Raw genomic sequence first — 19,990 nt, forward strand, 5'->3', positions numbered from 1 at the left:
AATCCTTTCTTCCTGACTGCCGGCAGTATTTTTTTCTTTGACCTCAAAACCTTTGGATTTTTACTGCAGTGTTCCTGGGAGTTTTCATTTACAGATTTCTTTCAGGAGGTGACTGTTAAATTCTTGTTTTTTTTTTTTATAAATTTATTTAATATATTTAGTTTTCAGCATTGATTTCACAAAAGTTTGAATTACAAACTTTTTCCCCGTTTCTACCCTCCCCCCACTCCAAGATGGTGTATATTCTGGTTGCCCCATTCCCCATCTGTCACCCCACTCCCCTCCCATCCCCCTTTCCCTTCTTCTCTTGTAGGGCAAGATAAATTTCTATGCCCCATTGCCTGTGTATCTTATTTCCTAGTTGCATGAAAAAACTTTTTTTGTTGTTGTTGTTATTTTTGAACGTCTGTTTTTAAAACTTTGAGTTCCAAATTCTCTCCCCTCTTCCCTCCCCACCCACCCTCCCTAAGAAGGCAAGCAATTCAACACAGGCCACATGCGTATCATTATGTAAAACCCTCCACAATACTCATGTTTTGAAAGATTAACCATGTTTTGCTCCTTCCTAACCTATCTCCCTTTATTGAATTTTCTCCCTTGACCCCGTCCCTTTTCGAAAGTGTCTGTTTTTGATTACCTCCTCCCCCTGTCTGCCCTCCTTTCTATCATCCTCCCTTTTTTATCTTCTTCCTCCTTCTTTCCTGTGGGGTAAGATACCCAATTGAGTGTGTATGGTATTCTCTCCTCAGGTCAAATCCAATGAGAGCAAGATTTACTCATTCCCCCTCACCTGCCCCATTCCCCCTCACCTGCCCCCTCTTCCCTTCCTACAGAACCACTTTTTCTTGCCACTTTTATGTGAGATAATTTACCCCATTCTATCTCTCCCTTTCTCCCTCTCTCAATATATTCCTCTCTTATCCCTTAAATTGATTTTATTTTTTTAGATATCATCCCTTCATATTCAACTCACCCTGTGCCCTTTGTGTGTGTGTGTGTGTGTGTGTGTGTGTGTGTGTGTGTGTGTGTGTATAGGTATATGTATTATATATATATATTTATATATACCTACATATATACATACATAGACACACACATATGTATATATATGTATACACCTATATATATATGCATATTCCTTTCAGCTACTATGATATTGAGGTCTCATGAATCATACACATCATCTTTCTATGTAGGCATGTAAATGAAACAGTTCAACTTCAGTAAATCCCTTGTGATTTCTCTTTCTTGTTTGCCTTTTCATCCTTCTCTTAATTCTTGTGTTTGAAAGTCAAATTTTCTATTCAGGTCTGGTCTTTTCACTGAGAAAGGTTGAAAGTCCTCTATTTTATTGAAAATCCATATTTTGCCTTAGAGCATGATACTCAGTTTTGCTGGGTAGGTGATTCTTGGTTTTAATCCTAGCTCCATTGACCTCCGGAATATCCTATTCCAAGCCCTTTGGTCCCTTAATGTGGAAGCTGCCAGATCCTGTGTTATCCTGATTGTTTTTCCACAATATTCAAATTGTTTCTTTCTGGCTGCTTGCAGTATTTTCTCCTTGACCTGGGAGCTCTGGAATTTGGCGACAATGCTCCTAGGAGTTTTCTTTTTGGGATCTATTTGAGGAGGTGATATGTGGATTCTTTCCATTTCTATTTTGCCCTGTGGCTCTAGAATATCAGGGCAGTTCTCCTTGATAATTTCTTGAAAGATGAGATCTAGGCTCTTTCTTTGATCGTGGCTTTCAGGTAGTCCAATAATTTTTAAATTATCTCTCCCGGATCTATTTTCCAGGTCAGTGGTTTTTCCAATGAGATATTTCACATTGTCTTCCATTTTTTCATTCCTTTGGTTCTGTTTTATAATATCTTGATTTCTCATCAAGTCACTAGCTTCCACTTGCTGCAATCTAATTTTTAAGGTAGTATTTTCTTCAGTGGTCTTTTGGACCTCCTTTTCCATTTGGGTAATTCTGCCTTTCAAGGCATTCTTCTCCTCATTGGCTTTTTGGAGCTCTTTTGACATTTGAGTTGGTGTATTTTTTAAAGTGTTGTTTTCTTCAATGTTTTTTTCAGTATTTTTTTGGGTCTCCTTTAGCAAGTCATTGACTTGTTTTTCATGGTTTTCTTGCATCATTCTCATTTCTCTTCCCAATTTTTCCTCTACTTCTCTAACTTGCTTTTCCAGCTCCTTTTTGAGCTCTTCCATGGCCTGAGACTAGTTCATGTTTTTCTTGGAGGCTTTTGGTGTAGGCTCTTGGACTTTGTTGACTTCTTCAGGCCGTATGTTTTGGTCTTCTTTGTCACCAAAGAAAGATTCCAAAGTCTGAGACTGAATCTGGGTGCATTTTCGCTGCCTGGGCCATGTTCCCAGCCAACTCACTTGACCCTTGAGTTTTTCATCGGGGTATGACTGCTTGTAGAGCAAAGAGTACTTTGTTCCAAGTTTGATGGGATGCGCTGTTGATTTCAGAGCTATTTCTGTATAGCCAGCTCTGCCACCCCAGCACTCCTCCTTACTCAAGAACCACTAACCTGGACTTTATGCAAATCTTCAGTAGGCTCTGCACTCCTGCTCTGATCTGCCACTTAATTCTTCCCACCACATGGGCCTGGGGCCGGAAGTAACTGCAGCTGTAGTTCTGTAGCTGCACCTCCCCCGCTGCCCCCGAGGCAGTGGCCGAACCCCGAACTCTGTCCCCCGCAGCTTTTCCCACTAATCTTCTCTGTTGTCTTTAGTGTTTGTGGGTTGAGAAGTCTGGTAACTGCCACAGCTCACTGATTCAGGGTGCTAGGGACTGTCCTGCCCGGCTCCTGGTCTGGTTGGTCCTGCTGCCTCCCACGCTGAGCTCTGGTCCTTCTACTCCGTGCGCCATAGACCTCATCCAGCGACCATCCAGGCTGTCCTGGGCTGGATCCTTGCTTCCCTCTGCTATTTTGTGGGTTCTGTAGTTCTAGAATTTGTTCAGAGCCATTTTTAATAGGTTTTTCGAGGGACCTGGAGGGGAGCTCACGCAAGTCCCTGCTTTCCAGCCGCCATCTTGGCTCCACCCCCGGAAGTCCCTGACTGTTAAATTCTTAAGAAATCTAGGCAATTTTCTTTTATGATTTCTTGGAATAGCATGTCTAGGCTGGGTTTTTTTTGTGGGTTTTTTTTTTTGGCTATGGTCTTCAGGTAGTCCTATGATTCTTAAACTATCTCTTTTCAGTTTTCCAGGTCATGGGTTTTTGCTTTGAGGTGCCCTATATTTTCTTCTATTCTTTTCAATCTTTTTATATTATTTTAATATTTCTTGTTGTATTATGGAGTCATTGGCTTCTATTTAGTCCGTTCTCATTTTCAGTTTTTTGCTTGGGTAAGGTTTTACACCTCTAGTGTCAAGTTGGTTATTACCTTTCCAATTCTTTCTTCCATAGATCTCATTTCTTTTTCATTTTTTCCCTCTAGTGCGTTCATTTCATTCATAAAAACTTTTTAAACCCTTGTTTCTAACTCTTGCTTCATCTCTTCCAGGAATTCTAGTTAGGTTTTTGCTCAAGTTTTGTTTTACTTTGAGGCTTCATTATATGAGGCTACATTATATACATATGAGGCATATATTATATGAAGCTAAATATTTTGGAATCATTTTCTCCTAGGTCTGTTTCTTGCCACTCTAATAGCTTTTATGATGGGACTACTTTTTGTTTACTTATTCTTTGTTTACTTAGTCTTCCAGCCTACTGATTTCAAATATGATGTTAAGGCCAGGCTCTGTGTACTTCTGGTGGGATGTCCTAGACCAGTTCTGTTGCTACTTTTTGGAGATATTGCTTGTAGCTATTCCAATATCTCAGGGACAGCTCAGGCTGAGGACCTGAAAGTCTTCAGTGCTCCCACAATGATTTGTTTCAGGGTAAAGTCTAATCAAAATCCTGGTTTGAGCTCTGTAAGATTCTGTCCTAGGCTTGGATCTGAGCAATATACCTGTGCACTTGCTCTAATTGGAGTTCTAGTAAACTATTGCTGACTTCAGCCACTATCAGCCACCTGGAAAGCTCTTGTTTATTTAGAGTGATAGAATTGCAGGTTCCCCTTTGGTCTAAAATTCCTGCCCTGATTATTCTCCTGTAGGCTTCAGATTAAGTTAGAGGCTTGAACTGAGACATCTCTTCCACTCATGGGATCAGAGCCACACAGCTGCTGCTTGCTTCTGCACTTGCTTCTTGCTTAGTATATAAAAAAGGGCCTGTGACCACTCCTCACCATGGAATGCCACCCCAGATGTGTATCCTATCCTCAATTACCCCTGTATTTGTGACTCAGAACTGGGTGTTGAGTGACAGTTGGCACCTCCTCCAGCACCCTGTACAAGTTTAAACATGTCTCTGAGGGATTTGGAACCTCCTTTCAGCCTAGTGCACAACCCGTTCCTGCAGTGGCTCCACATGGCCACTCCTTTTTCACAGATTTCTTTGTCTCTGTCTGTTGACTTCAGCAGAAAAAAATGGTTCATTATAATATTTTTCTTAAATTTTGTGATCGGGACTTGGTCTGGTTCATTTTCTAGGTCTCTGTGTAGAATATTTGTAGGAGAGAGTTCTTCTATATTTCTGCTACTCCACCAGCTTGGCTCAGACTTTTGTAGCATCCTTCTTGCTGACAGACTACAGAAGTTATCTTCTCTTTGTTGTTTTCTATGGTTTTGGGTATATCACACATTCCATCTATCCTCAACCTTCCTTCTACTTTTTTTTTGCAGCCTCTCATTCTGCAGTTTAGTCCTATGATATACATTGATTCACCTGTAGTAAGTATTGTAGAGATGTATATGTTGTTTCAGGCCAGTTTCTTCACCATCACTTCCACTTTCATCTTTATTGCCTTGTGTACTTTTAAAAACAAAATCTTTTTTAACCCAATAGATATCTTTTTCTTTCTGTTTTTCCCCTTTTAATAGTTTCTAAAGATGAGGGTAATTTATTTAACCACTTATTTTTTCTTCTTATATTCAGTTTTTAATTGTGATTTTGTTTGGGTTATTTGCAAGTCAAATAATCTACTCACACTTTTTTAAGTATAGTTTCAAAAGTCTTTTCCACCCCCCGCCCCCACCCCGATTAATAGGTTTGCTGGGTACATCATTTTGACTTGCATCCTTTGTACCTTTGCTTTTTGGAATATATTATTCCATTCCTTTCTGTGGTTTCAGGTTTTTGAGGCATAGTCTTGTGTTATTCAAGTATACTTTCCTTTATATTTGAAGATATTTCACCTGACTGCTGCAGAATTTGTTGTTTTTCACTGGAATTGTGAAATTTAACCACTGTGTGTTTTGAGGCAGCTAGCTAGCACAGTGGGTAGAATACTGGGCCTGGATTCAGGAAGACTTGCGATCAAATCCAGCCTTAGACACTTAATACCTGTGTATCTCTGGGCAGGTGATTTTAACCTCTGCTACAGTTTCTTCAACTATAAAATTGAGATGATAATAGCACCTATCTTGTAGGGTTGTTTGATCCCAGGATGATATAGGATAATATTTATAAGGTACTTAGCACAATACCTGGCACATAGTAGTCACTTAATAAAGGTTTATTTTATTTATTTTAACAAATAGAATTTGAAGGGCTTTTCTGGTTATTTTTCCTGGAGGTGATCTGTAAGTTCTTTTGATGGGTGCTTTGTTTTCCATACTCAGATGTTCTGGGCAGTTTTCTTATGTTATTTCTTGAATGGAGGTCTTCAGGTTCTTCATATTGTTATATTCTTCAGGAAGGCCTATAATTCTTAAGTTGTCTCTACATGCCCTCTCTTTTACTGTTATTACTGCTTCTTTCAAATTGTTCTTCATTTCGGTGTATTTATACTCCTAATCTGGTTTTTTTTTCTTTGAAGAGACTTGCTACCATGGATTCAGGTTTTCTATACTGCTAATTATTTTGCTGTGCAGACCACGAATTTTGCCATTTTCCCCTTGTAACTACATTTAAAATTCTGACTGATCTCTTGAATGATTCCAGAATGTTGTTCTGTGGTTTCATGCTCTCTTGGTAGTCCATAGAATTCTGTTTCATTAGGTGTTGGTTCAATTTGCTTTATCTTTCAATATTTATTTAGAATGATTTGTAATCTTTTGGATATTTTGATATTCATCTTCCCTTCTAATTTTAGTGTCTTTTGATTTAGCTTTTTGTGCTATAGGTTTCTAATTGAATTTTCTTCCTAAATCTTTTATTCTCTTTTTGCTCACTTTCTGACTCATTCCCCATTAATGAAAAGTTTATTCCCATAACTGGAAAATAAAGTTTTCTTAGCCTTCTTCAGCATTGGAAAATTTCCAAGTAACTTTTGATTGAGTCATGACTAAACACAGCTGGATTCCTTTCCCTTTCCATCAGGTCCTTTGTAGCCATGCAGACTGGCCACTTGACCCAATTCCCTCAGTTATTTAGTTTTCTGATTGGCTGAATCAGATGTTTTTTCTGGGTGGGTTGAGTAGGCGGTTCAGGCAGAAACTCTGAAGCTTTTGGATTCCTTAATCTGGGGGACATGCCAAGCATCCAGAAACCCAGTCTTCTATCTTTTATGTCTTTCATTCTTTTCACATTGCTGGGCAGAGTTAGTGTACTCGGCTTGTTACACGTGAATCATAGAATAGGGATAGGGAACTAGCAGAGACTCTGAAGCAGGAGGAAAGTCTCTGAGTAGGTCCCAGAACACAAGTATGTGGATTATTTTGTTGGCCTTGCTGGAATATGGAGGCAGGCAGAAAAAGAGAGCTGTGTAAGCATGTAAGTGGCATTCTGTAGTCTTAATTTGTAATGCTCTTAAGCTTGCGGTGCTTCTTGCCATTATTGTAGATTAATTCAGTTCCAGTTGTTCTACATCTGTCACATAGATTTTTCTTTTGCATTTTTTTGCTTTGTTTTATTTTGAGAATTAGTAGGGACTAGAGAAAATGTTTAGTCCTTTATTTTGTTCTCGCCACCAAAAATGTTATCTCTTAATGTGAATGGCAATTCTTTTTAAGCCAAAAAACAGCAAAGCTTATCAAGCTGGCTATGTCTGGGTCATCCAGCCCAGCCAGTCATTCACTCATTCAGAGATTGAATTGACCAATAAGAATGGAGCTCACAGTAACACAGTTCCTGTTCACCCTATAAGCTGTAAGCAGACAGCTGTCCCTGGAGCTTGGGCTAGTAAAGTCAATTCTCTGCCAATCAGGATCATTTAACTAGACACATCTGTCAGCTGATTGCTTCCAGCTGTCACTGCTCCCATCTTGTATCTTCAGTTCTTCTTATCAGGTTCTTCCTTCAGGTTTCTACATCATTAACCTTCAGGAGCTGAATGAGAGCTTCCTGACTCCCAAGGACTTATTTTTTACTTAAAAAGACATAATTTCCCAAATTTCCCTTATCAAATCAATGATCTTTTTTCAGTCATGCACTTTACATTCAGCTGTGTGACCCTGGGCAAGCCACTTTACCTGTTTCCCAGAGTTTCCTCACCTGTAAAATGGGCATAATAATAGTGTCCATCTCCCAGGATTGTTGTGAAACCTCGAATGAGACAGTATTTGCAAAGTCTCAAGCACAGCACTGGCATGTAGCAGACCACAGTAAAATGTGCTTGTTTTCTTCTACATTTGGATCAAAGGTTGTGGACATTTTATTTTCTTAGCATAATTCCAAAATGCTTTCAAAAATGATTGATGATGGCTCATTGCATTCTTAAAAGCAATCTTTTGTTACTGTACAGAAATAGATTCTAAAGCTTCTAGTGGGGAGATTTTTTGAACTTAATTAAAGATCTCATATTCATAGCTTTACCAGCTTGGTGGAAAGACCTCCCAGAATCTGGGCTTCAACTTCAAGAACCTAGGGTCATCTGTCTGACATCTTTGGACTGCTGGCCTATTTCAAAATTTTTTAAAACAAAATGTTTTCATTTCTCAGGGTGGCAAGAAATTTTTCAAAAGGAGAAAGTCCCCAGATGGTCAGATGCATTTTATTATAACATCTGAGTGACAGGTCACTTTGGCATCTGTATAAATTTTCAGATTAATTCATCAGCCTCATGCATTGTGCCTTTCTCACAAACACAGGAGCCATCCAAAATTTTTCTGATATTGTTTTTTACTGCCGTGGCCTGCAACTGAGTTTGTGATAAGTTTAGTGTCATTTCCTTCAAGAATTAACTCATCTTTCAGAGCTTGAGAAACAGCATAAATAACACTTGTTTTCATGTTTACTCTTTGGATATATTTTTCACTCAAGAAGTTTCTGATTTCCACAAGTGAACCATTCTCTTGAATTAACCTGAGATAATGCCTTTGAGCATGTTTTGCACATGACTACAGACTCTGGGAATTGTTGCAAGTTCTTTTCGATTTCCCCATCACTGGTCAGTTTTTTTCTTCTTTCTAAGGAGATTGAATTCAACATGGATGTTTTTTAAATCCCTTTGCAGTATTCCTTCAGGAACCCCTGTAATAACGGTTCAGTTCTTCAAAGAGATGTACACATTTCCTGGGATGTTGACAGTATGGTTGTTAAGCACAGTCTTTGTTCTTGTCATAGAGGGGCCAAAAAGCACATGTCCATTTCAGATGTATTATAAACACACCAGCAGTGTGCTACAGTGGAACGAACACTGGCATTGATGTTAGAGAATCTGGGGCCCCGTCTGATGGATACTCCCTGAGTGACAGCTTCCTCATTTTAAAAATGAGAAGGTTGAACTAGATGGGCTCTCTGAGGTCCCTTCTCAGCTCTAAGCCTATGGTCCTGTGACCTTAGGTTCAAATTCCGATCCTGCCATTTGGTGGCTGTGGGACCTTTGGTGAGTCATTCAACTTGTCTGGGGCTCAGTATCCTTATCTGCAAAAGAAGAGGGTTAGACCAGATGATGATTGAACTCTTTTCCAGCTCTATAGCTATAATTCAGTGACCCCTGGCTCAAGTCCTGGTTCTACCACTTAATGACTATATAATTTTAGTCAAGTTATTTAACTTCTCTGAGCCCCAGTCTTTCCCATTTGTGGACTGAGGAGATTGGGCTAAGGTCCTTTTTCCAACTCTGAATCTATGATAACATCACAGATCCACAGTTTCCCTGGTGCAGGTATCATTCACCAGTAGAGGTCCTAGCTCTTCCCTAGCTTCGTAGACTTCCTGAGTTGCCGTGGCTAAAACGTTCACCACCTAGAACTTAGCTAGGTTCATTTTCAGCTCACAGACACACAATCCATTCCCAGCCCGACATGTGAAACCTTTCCACCTTGGCAGAACCTTTTTTCAGGAATCCAGAGTCCTTTCCAGGCCACCCAGAGATAACATGGGATAGGACTGGAGGAACACCCACTGCTGAATTGGTTCTTTTGGGACTTGCAGACAGGTATCTGTCTGACTTTGTGTCTTTTTTTTTTTAACTTGAAATCAAACAGTGTTCATTTTCTTTCAGCAACAGAAAATCACAAAGAAAACCATTTTCAAATGAGCGAGTTTGAAGCACCTCAGTTTTCTGGACCTGAAAATGGTAAGAAATTAAAGGCTTTTTCAGTTTAGAACCCTGAGATGTTTAGTTTCTCATATTTATAGAATTGTAGGATCATAGATCTAAGGCTGGAAGAGCCCCCAGAAACAATCTAGTCCAGTCCCTTCATTACACAAATAAGGAAACAGAAGTCAAGTGACTTGCCCAAGGTAACATAGGTAGTGGAACTGGAGGGTAGAATTGGAACTGTGACGTATAAAAAGTTAGAGGGATATAATTTCTCGGAAATTAATCATTTTATTAATTATGCTAGCAGATAATTAATAAAAGAGGTTAGTGGCATTCTCAAATGCCAAAGATGGATCATGGTGACTTCTTGACATTTTTATGCCCTTGGAAGAGTGGAAGTTCCCAACAGGTGGCAATTAACTCTAACTGATTAACAATTAATGAGAAGAATGAATATTTAATGAGATTATAATTATATATAACACAACAATATAACATGTGATATATAAATATATTATATTACAATAATATATTATAAATAATATATAATATAATTTTAATCATTATTCTAATGAGGGACTGAGAGTTAAGACTTTGATTATGTCACTCATGGACAAAGAGAGACTATCTCAAGCCAGACCACTCCCAGCCTCAGGCATTCTACACAAGGGATCTACCTCCTCATGCAGGCCTTCCAGAGCAGGAACACAGTGGGCCAGAATTCACTTTAGATTAAATTCTTTGTAAGGTTCTCTAGTTAGGTGGGGTCTCCCACCTGGGATTGACAAGTATGTACCCCAGGAATTTGGGCAATCTCATCATCCACAGTGGCCTTCAGAGATTGAACAACCCACAGGTTTCTGGTTTCTGGTTTCTGAATGAGGAAATAAGGAGGGAAAACCTCAATCCTAATTTAATAATTGATTATTAACATAAGAGAGAAATGATCATTTCTCTTGGAACCCAGGTCTTCTGACACAAGTGAAAGCATGGAGAGGATAATTGAATCTTTAACTGGGGATCTGCCTCATTGTCATTCTGAAGAGTTAGCATTAAACTATAGATATATAGAGGATTGATCCATGTATTGACCCAGTCAACCAAACAAGCATTTTTAAAGTTCCCATCATGTTCCAGAGAAACTGATGAGGCATGGGAGAGGATAATTGATGGACACGGACGTGGAGGTGGGATGAAGGAGATGAAGGCTAGACTCCTGACATCTAATTCACAAACTTTTGTCTATTATCACTCTGCTTACCCCATAGCTAACAATCTCCTACAAATCCCACTTTTCTTCTCCTTGTGGTTTAGAACCATCATCTAGCTCTTCTTTGTGACAATCCCTTTCTCCTACTACCTCTCCCGCATTCCCATTCCTATGCGGCTCAGCTCTATACCTCTCTAGTTCCTGTCCTTTGCCTCTTTCCACTGTGCCCTCTGAAACACCCTCTGTTATTAACCACCTTCCCTCTATCCTAAACTCTGCCTTTCATCTCCTCTCATTCATAGAAACTTGTTTTCTCCTAAGAACATCTGCCCCTTGCCAGACTTTTCCAATGTTGGCCATTTCTTCTCAGAACTGAACACCTCCAGAAGTGGTCTGACCAGAGTAGATTATCATCCCCTTATTTCATCAGTTAGTCAAAAAGCATGTGTAAATGAACTCTCAGCTATGCTCCAGGCACTAGGACTGAATCTAGCATTGGGGATCTAAAGACAAAAAAAAAAACCCAAACCAAGACAATCCCTACTCTCCAGGAGGGGAGACCACACACACAAACACACACACACACACACACACACATCAGTGGACACACATTGACAAAACTTGGGGAAGTCTAGAGGAAGATGATGCTTTGGGGGAGGGTGACACTCAGTTTTGTAAGTTTTAGAGGTACTCACAGAGCACCTGGGTGATGTTCAGGAGGCAGTTGGAAATATAGGTTGTTTCCTTAGCAGTTCAGACTAAATATGTCCAAAATAGAATTCATCATGTGTGATACCATGATCTTTCTCCCATACTTGCTCCTCCTTCAGGCTTCCCAGTTACTGTTGGACAGTACCACCAAACCCACAGTCACCGAGATCTATAACCCAGAAGTCATCCTTGACCCAGTTTTCTTCTTCTTCACCCCCACATTCAATCAGCTGGGAGTCTTGTAGATTTTACCTTTATAATATCTCTTCAATCCATCTCCTTCTTTCTGCTCATGTGGTCCTTACTGTCAGTTAGTCACAGTCCAGAATTAAGCATTTGCTATTCGTCAGGTACTATGCTAACCTCTGGGGATAGAAAGAAGGGCCAAAACGTGGCCTCTAGGAGCCCACATACTAACAGAGAGGACCACATGAAAAAACTTGTACATGTAAGTTATTTTCAGGACAAATGGTAGGTAATCTCAGAGGTAAGAAAGTAATAAGGATGTTGGGAAAAGGAAGGAAGGAAGAGAAGACCAGCTGAAGGTGGGATTTGAGCTGAGTCTCACAGGAAGACTGGAGATGGAAGTGAGGAAGGAGAATATTCCAGGCATGGGGGAGAAAGTCAGTGAAAAGTCACTGAGTAGAGTGATAGAGTGATGGGCTGGAGGGCCAGGATTGTTAGAATGTAGAGTACATGGAGCTAGGTAAAGTAAAAGGAGACTTCAAAGGTAGGGAGGGGCCAACTTGTGAAGGGCTTTAAAAGCCAAACAGGGGGTTTTATGTTTGATTTAGAGGTATTAAGGAGCCACTGGGGTTTACTGAGTAAGGGGTGGGTGGTGACATGGTCACTCAGACCTGTGCCTTAGGAAAATCACCTGGGCAACTGAGGATGGATTGGAGAATTAAAGCAGGGAGACCAGCCAGGAGGAAACTGTGGTAGTCCAAGCATGAGGTGATGTAGGCCTGTCCCATGGCATCACTTGTGTGAGAGGAGAGAAAGGCAGGCATGTGACAGACCTTGTGAAAAACAGGAAAGAACAAGACGTAGCAGCAGATTGAGGATGTGGTGGAGTAGAGAATGATGTCAACGCAAGCCTGGGTTCCTGGGAAGATAGTGGTACTCCTAACAGTATCTAAGAAGAAAGGGTTTGGGGAAAAAGATAATGAGCTCTGGTTTTGACATGGTGAATTTGAGACAATCTGATTTGAAAGAGCCAAACGACAGGTGGTAATGAGAGATTGTAGCTCAGGGGAGAAGTTAGATATATAGATTTGGGAATCATCTGCATTGAGTTGATTGAAACCATGAAAGCTGATTATATAACCACATGAAATAATATAGAACAGGGGTGGGGAACCTGTGGCCTTGAGGCTACATGTGGCCTTCTAGGTCCTTGGGTGCAGCCTTTTGACTGCGTCCAAGTTTTACAGAACAAATCCTTTTATTAAGGGGATTTGTTCTGTGAAGTTTGGATTCAGTCAAAGGGCCGTACTTGAGGACCTAAAGGGCCACATATGGCCTTGAGGCCACAGCTTCCCCACGCCTGATATAGAGGAATAAGAAAGGACCCAAGAAAAAGCCATGAAATACTCTCATATTTAGTGGATGTGACCTTGCCAAATAATCAGCCAAGGGGACTGAGGAACAATCAGACAGTTTCTTTCCTTCCTCTTACTGAGGAAGAAAAATGGAAGAAAGGAAAGTGAGTACTTATTACGCACTTAAACTGTGTGCCAGATCCAGTGCTAAGCACTGGTGATACAGCTCCAATCAAACAGGATGTCCCTGCCCTCAAGGAGATTACATTCTAATTGAGGAAGACAATGCATAAAAAGGGAGCTGAGAGGAGGTGGGCAGAGATGAACTGGTGTGGGGGACATGGTTTTGAAATCTGGAAAGTCAGGAACAGAGCTGAGAGGGCAATGAAGATGGACCAGCTTAACCCCTTCCACAAAATAAAGGCCCCAGCAGGAATTCACCAGTGAGAGAAAGGGGCAGGCTTTAGGGAGAGATATTCCAGGGTGAGCAGATTGGATGTTTCAGGGTGAAGAAGCCTGAGGCTCTGAAGGAAGTTATAGGATGATTGAAGCAAAGTCAGGAACACGGCCAGGAGGGGAATGAAGAGAGAACGAAGAGGAAAGCCTAGAGAGGAAATCATATCAGGAGAAGAGGGTGGTCGGTGTCCAGTGGTGGAGAGAGGTTAAGAAGGATGAGCACTGAGACAAGGCCATTAGATTGGCAATTAAGGGATCTTTGCTAACTTTGGAGAGGGCAGTTTCAGTTGAATGATGAGGTTAAAAGTCAGACTGCAGAGGATTTAGAATCAAGTGAGAGAAAAGGAAGGGGAAGCACCTCATATAGTTATTTTCAACAAGAGTTTAGCCACAGAGGAGGAAGGATGGAGGGTATCTAGCAGGGTGATGGTTGGATTGAATAAAGGTTTTCAAAGGTTGGGGGAGATATGGGCAGATGCTGAAGGTGACGGAAGCAGCAAGGAAGAGACTTCGATGATGGTGAGTATGATTGGCTGCACAAGATGGGACCCAGGGTGCATGGAGAGGGGCTTGCTTGGCATGAGGAAGGCCACCTGTTCATGTTAGGCAAGAGTGAAGGAGGAGATAGTGGGGGAAGACATGAGGTGAGGAGGAGGGGAGAAGTGAAGGAGGTGAGTTCCTCCACTGATAGGGTGAGTAGAGAGAACACTAGGGAAGACTTGAGGAGTAGTGAAAAGTTTGCAGTCATTGCCAAGAAGGGGAAAAGTCAATCAATTAGGGAGATGTAAAAAGTCTGCTTTGTAGCCAGGAGAGCCCACAGGAGATCTGGCAACAAACCTGAAGTGGTCCCAGCTCACACGGTTTTGTGGTTTCCTCCAGCTCCCCTCAGCAACACAAGTATGAATAAAAGGGGGCAATAGCAACTAATTTAAAGCTGGAGTTTGGCAAGGCAAGACTGGTGAGTGGACAAGGGTGCCAGGGCGGGGCTTGAGCAAGCAGGGTCGGGTAGAATGATTACTTCTAGTATCTTCACTTTCTCCCTCTACTGACTGCTTCCCCTCTTCCTACAAACACATTTCAGCCTACCAAACACGTTTTTTAAAAGTCAAACCCTATCTCCTCTCTCATTCTATTTCCTTCCTTTTACTGTTGAAGCTTTTGAAAGAGTAGTTTTACACTCATTGCTTTCACTTCTTCGACTTAACCCCTAACCATCTGGCTTCTGTCCTCAGCACTCTAAACTGCACTCTCAAAGATGTACTATGACTTAGAAGCATTTGTTTCCTTTCCTATGTTCCCCTCATTGAAAAAAAGCAACAACCTTCTAGGCCATGTGAATAGTCAAAACAAATTCCCACATTGACCATGTAAAAATGTTATATATCTGTCATTCTGTGTCTTTTCTCCCTCACCCTCAGGAGGTGGATAGTATCCTTTATTGGTTTTCTGGTGTTGTTGCTGGTCGTTGCATTGATCAGAGTTCAAAGTGCTGTCTTTATGATATTATTATTGTACCAATAGTTCACCTGGTTCTGCTCACTTCACTCTTCGTCAGTGGATATAAGCCTTCGTAGGTTCTCTGAAACCATCTCTTTGGTCATCTCCTGTGGCACAGAGATGTTCGATTACATTCATCTGATTTGTTCAGCCATTCCTGTATCGATGGACACCCCTTCAATTTCCAGTTCTATGCCACCACAGACTGAGTTACTATAAATATTTTGGGATATGGGTCCTTTTCCTATTTGATCCCTTTGGGATCTAATCCTAATAGGGTGTTACTGTAACAAAGGACAGATACAATTTAGTAACTTTTGGGGCATAGTTCCAGTTGGTTTACTGAATGGCTGGTCCAGTTCACAGGGCTACCAGCAGTGCATTCATGTGCCTGTTTTCCCGCAGTCCCTCCAGTTTTTGTCATTTTTCTTCTTTTTATTAACTCTGTCAATCTGGTTGGTATGTGGTGGAACCTCAGAGTTTCTCTAATTTGCATTTTTCTAATTATTAGTGATTTGGAACATTATTCTCATGGCTATCGATAGCTCGCATTTCCTTTTTGGAAAACTGCCTGTTCATATCCTCTAACCTTTTGTCAGTCGGGGAATGGCTCTTCTTTTTATAACTCTGGATCATTGTACATTTTGAAAATGAAACTTTTGCCATGGAAACTTGCTGCAAAGGTTTTTTTTTTCCCCCCAAATAACTTTTATTCTTAGCTACATGCAACCTTCTTAAACTTAATTTTATTTTTTAATTGATGAAAATCTACCTCCTTCCCCTCTCACCACCCCCCACTGAAAAATAAATTTAAAAAAAATCTTTTGTACTAAATATGAATAGTTAAGTAAAACAAATTCCTGCAGCATCCAAGTGACCCTGAGTATGTTACCCAGCAGGAATGAAGGCAGCTAAATGGGCTAATCCCCTGTCTTTTGCTATTTACCTATTTGCACTTAGTTTCTTATATATTCAACAAATTAGGTAGGTCAGTTTAAAGTATTCTTGTTACCATGCTAATATTTAATAATTTACAGAAATGTGCTATTGTTAAGCATGTGTAGTTGTGATTTTTAACACACATCGCTGCAGCTGAGAATGCATATGAGCTACCGAGGCATATCAATAAAGAGAGGCCTAGTATGAAAGTGATGACACTGACTGAGCTAGGCATTCTTCTCTTGCTCATTGTTTTGCTCTATATTTTCTTTTCTTTTAAAATTTTTCCTAAAATAGTTGCAAAAGATCTTCTTGTAGATTCCCTGGAAGGAGAGGATTTTGAGAAGGAATTCTCATTTTTGAACAACCTACTGAGTCCCAGCTCCTCAAGTCCTGGAGAATTTAACCAAGAATGCCGAAATGTTTGTGGGAGCCCCAGTACTGCTCTCCCTGCCCGGAACTCTGCTTCAGGAGCAGAGTCTCTTGCTAAGTCATCGGGATTCCTCCCTTCACAACTCTTTGACCTGGGTCGCCATGCTGCTGGAAATTTCAGTAGTAAGAGTTTCAGATATATTTTGTTATATGTACTTATGTATATTTACATTTTTGTATTTTTTATATTTGCATATATTTTGATATATGTGTATTTTTTGTTTCTACAAGCAAAACTGTAATGTGAGTCAATATTAAGACCTTTCAAGTTTATAAGAATTAACATTGCAAAACTTACATTCCTATATCTACCAATCAATCTGTGTATAAAATATTCACTCCTAAAATCATTTTCTTTCCCCCATTTCTTCCTGATCATCCCCACAAAAACCCCAACACTCAGCTTCAGTTAGTTTACCTTCATTATTATCCTTGTATAGGTGGCCCCTAACTTATAAATGACCTCGATTGTAACCTGCCATGGGAGCTGTCCTGAAAAACTTCAAATTTTTAGACAACATAGGTATGTGTGTAGGTATCCAGACATTTGTAGATTAATTTTAATATGGAGTTTTTGAAGCTGTCAGTCCATAAATGGCCACAATAATAAAGTAGAAACTCTAAAGCTGGGAAATTTAGGCAATACAGGGCTTAGAGATTCAAATGTTAAAAAATAAAGTCAGACCCTTTTTTCAGATGACAAACCTCAAATCCAGAAAAGGTAAATGCCTTTCCCAAGACCATCTATTGGAAGTGGAGAGCCAGGATTCCAACCCTGGTCATCTCTGGCCAAGGCCAGGGCCCTTTCCACAATGCCATCTCCCTGGAAAGAGGGATTCACCTCTTGGTGCTATACCATTATCCTGAATTTAGAAAGGTTCTCACCAGTTAAGAGTCTCTTCCTAAGGCACAGATGAGTAATAGAGTTGATTATTTCTGCCTTCTCTCAGCTATGCTAAGATAACCTTATTTTGTAGATGTGAAAACCAAGACACACGCAGGTCAAGTACATCAAGCTGTGGCAGAGCTGGAGTGGAGCTTATACACTGTTGCATTAAATACAAGTTCATGCACTCTGTACTATCGAAATATTTTGTTGTTCAGTCATTTCAGTCATGTCTGCCTCTTCATGACCCCATCTGGGGTTTTCTTGGCAAGGATAGTGGAGTGGTTTGCCATTTCCTTCTCCAGCTCATTTTACAGGTGAGAAAACTGAGGCAAACAGGACAAAGTGACTGGCCCAGGGTCACACAGCTAGTAAATGTCTGAGGCTGGATTTGAACTTGAGAAGAAGAGTCTTCCTGACTCTAGGCTCAGCTCTCTATCTACTGTGCCCCCTAGCTGCCCAATAGAAATATTTTACTGTTGGAAAGTAAAAATCTTAGAGGATGTCAATCTTTTGTTTTCCTTTTGTGTGTGTGTGTGTCTAACAATTCATTAATTTTTCTTTAAGGCTGGACCTCTCAGGGGGAATCAGTATTTTCTCTTTCACACACAGATTCTGATAACCAGCCTGTGCCTTCACAGAGTCAACCAAAGAAATCACCAATATGTAAGTCATCTTCTACTCTCGCCAAAAGAAATAATGGAACTCAGATAAATATTTTTTCAGGACTCCCAGTGGCCTTGTGTTTTCCACCTAAGAGAATGCTTTGCTGAATAAAAAGGAGAATGTTGGGGGAAAGAAAAGCTGTACCATTTGTCACCATAGGGACTATTTAAATTGAGTAGATGAGCTTCTCACTCTAACTCATTGGCTTGTACCTCAACCACTAAGGATCACTACCCAGGTTGCAGGTTAGCAGCCAACACCCAATATTTTGCCCATAAACAGAAGAGCTGTTCAGTTTTGAGTACATATTTAAATTAAGTAAAAATTTTTGTCATGTTTCAAGATTTTAGGACTTTGAAAATATCAGAAGTGATTTTCTAACCTCTACAGGGAACCATGGCAGACTTGACAAACAAGAAGTTTATGTCTGGCAATAATACGTAGCGGTGTTGGTAGCAAAAGTGATTGCTACACTAAGAATGATGTAGATAGGGTGTGTCTCTTAAGGTATATCCATTTTTATGGTCCAGATTAATCCCTGCCAACCTACCAGTCAAAGTAAGACAAGTTGCTCAAATAAAAAGGGGCATGGACTAATATGAAAGGAAAAACAAGACAGTTTTAGTTTCAAGTAGGTTTGGAGTTGGCACTGAGACATAACAAAGTCCTCCAAGGGCACTTTCTATGTCTTGCTTTCCATCTGTCTTAAACTATCTTCTGCCCACTGGCCTCCTTCCTTTCTCCCTCTCCCCTAATGTAGTAGGGATTAGAGGAACATTTTTTAAGCCTAGGACTTGTTCTCCTACCTTCACCTCACGATTCATCTCCTTTATTTTTTACCCTCAGATTTTTTTTTTTGTTCTGAAATTTAAAAAACAACCCTTTCCAGGCCCCTCATCTCAAAAGCCATGAAGTTGTGGCATCTTTCCTCACCCCCAGCCATTCCCCAGGTCTGTGTGTGGGAGTGGGGAATACAGAATTCCAGGAGGTCTGCATTCTACAAAATCCCTCCTCTTTCCTTACCTCCCTGACCCTCAGTCTCCAAGATCTTCCCCTCCCGCCTGTCACACTCAGACAGAAAGCTGTACTGTATCTCTGCCAGGCTTATGCAAGCACTCACTGACACATTGACAAATCTCTGAGAATGTTTTTTGGACTAAAATTGACAATTATATTCTACTGTGAGAAGTGCCATCTACATGATATTGTTTTAAAATCAGAGAAAAAGAAAGTGCAGAAATTTACACATTTGATAACTGATATAATTGGTACTTTATCATGTTGTCTATACTTTAAGTTAAAGGAAGCATCTAATTAGTATTTTCGTTAAAGTACTATCAAAATAAGATTATACTAAGATAGTAAACTGCACATCTTTAATGTTACTTTTCTTTGTTTTTTTCTTACAGCTCCAGAAGGTGGAAATAATCAAGATATGTCAGCCTGGTTTAACCTCTTTGCAGACCTAGATCCCCTTTCAAATCCAGATGCCATTGGACACTCAGATGACGAACTCCTTAATGCTTGACTAGAATTATTAAGTAGACAATTAAGTAGATAATTATGTCACGTCAATGGCCTTGAGGTATCAAATTTTGTAACATATTGCCTTTGTGGAAAGGAGCTTCAGGTTGTAATTCAGACACAAGCATGGTATGTAAGAGTCAAACACTTGATGTCCAGCTGTATAGTAAAGAGTCATTCTGAAAGCACTAAGTTGGAACATCTTTAATACCTTGGTTTTGTAATGCTTCCCAATAAGATATGGCAAGTACAATAAGCCATTCTGGGTCAAAGATAGACATTTAAGCACTAAAATTCCCAAAGAGAAGGGAAGCATTCTCAATGAGGGTACATGCTTGTTTCTATGGAAACAGCCTTTTTAGGGCCATGTGGTGGTTTTGATCCTTTCATGAGCCCAGCCATTGTCTGGCGAAGTTCTGGGTGGATTAAGAGCACTATCGAAGGCAGGTTTTGAGGAGCAGGGGCATTGAGTTCTGTATTAAAGTATTACTGGAAATGTATGAACTTTGTTAGTTTAAAACTAGATTAGACTTAATTAACTCAGTCTGAAGGGATTCGGTAGAAAAGTAGTGCCTGTTTTCCTCTCTAGGGTCAAGTTTTCCTGTTGCTTCATTTTTTATTCTTTGAAAAGCAGGG

The 19,990-nt window shown here is 40.3% G+C and overlaps 1 protein-coding gene across 1 annotated transcript in view; it reads left to right on the forward strand.

Moving 5' to 3' along the window:
- Positions 1-19,372, forward strand: part of ICA1L (islet cell autoantigen 1 like) — a 63,556-nt gene extending 44,184 nt beyond the window's left edge. Inside the window, exons 9-12 of the mRNA XM_036753374.1 lie at positions 9,451-9,525; positions 16,144-16,401; positions 17,732-17,830; positions 19,240-19,372. Coding sequence (XP_036609269.1) covers positions 9,451-9,525; positions 16,144-16,401; positions 17,732-17,830; positions 19,240-19,358 — 551 coding nt within the window. The 3' untranslated portion in view covers positions 19,359-19,372. The remainder of the gene's footprint in view (positions 1-9,450; positions 9,526-16,143; positions 16,402-17,731; positions 17,831-19,239) is intronic.
- The last annotated feature ends 618 nt before the right edge of the window (positions 19,373-19,990 follow it).

Source organism: Trichosurus vulpecula, chromosome 4 (genome assembly GCF_011100635.1).
Source record: "Trichosurus vulpecula isolate mTriVul1 chromosome 4, mTriVul1.pri, whole genome shotgun sequence".
NCBI classification, from domain to species: Eukaryota; Metazoa; Chordata; class Mammalia; order Diprotodontia; family Phalangeridae; genus Trichosurus; species Trichosurus vulpecula.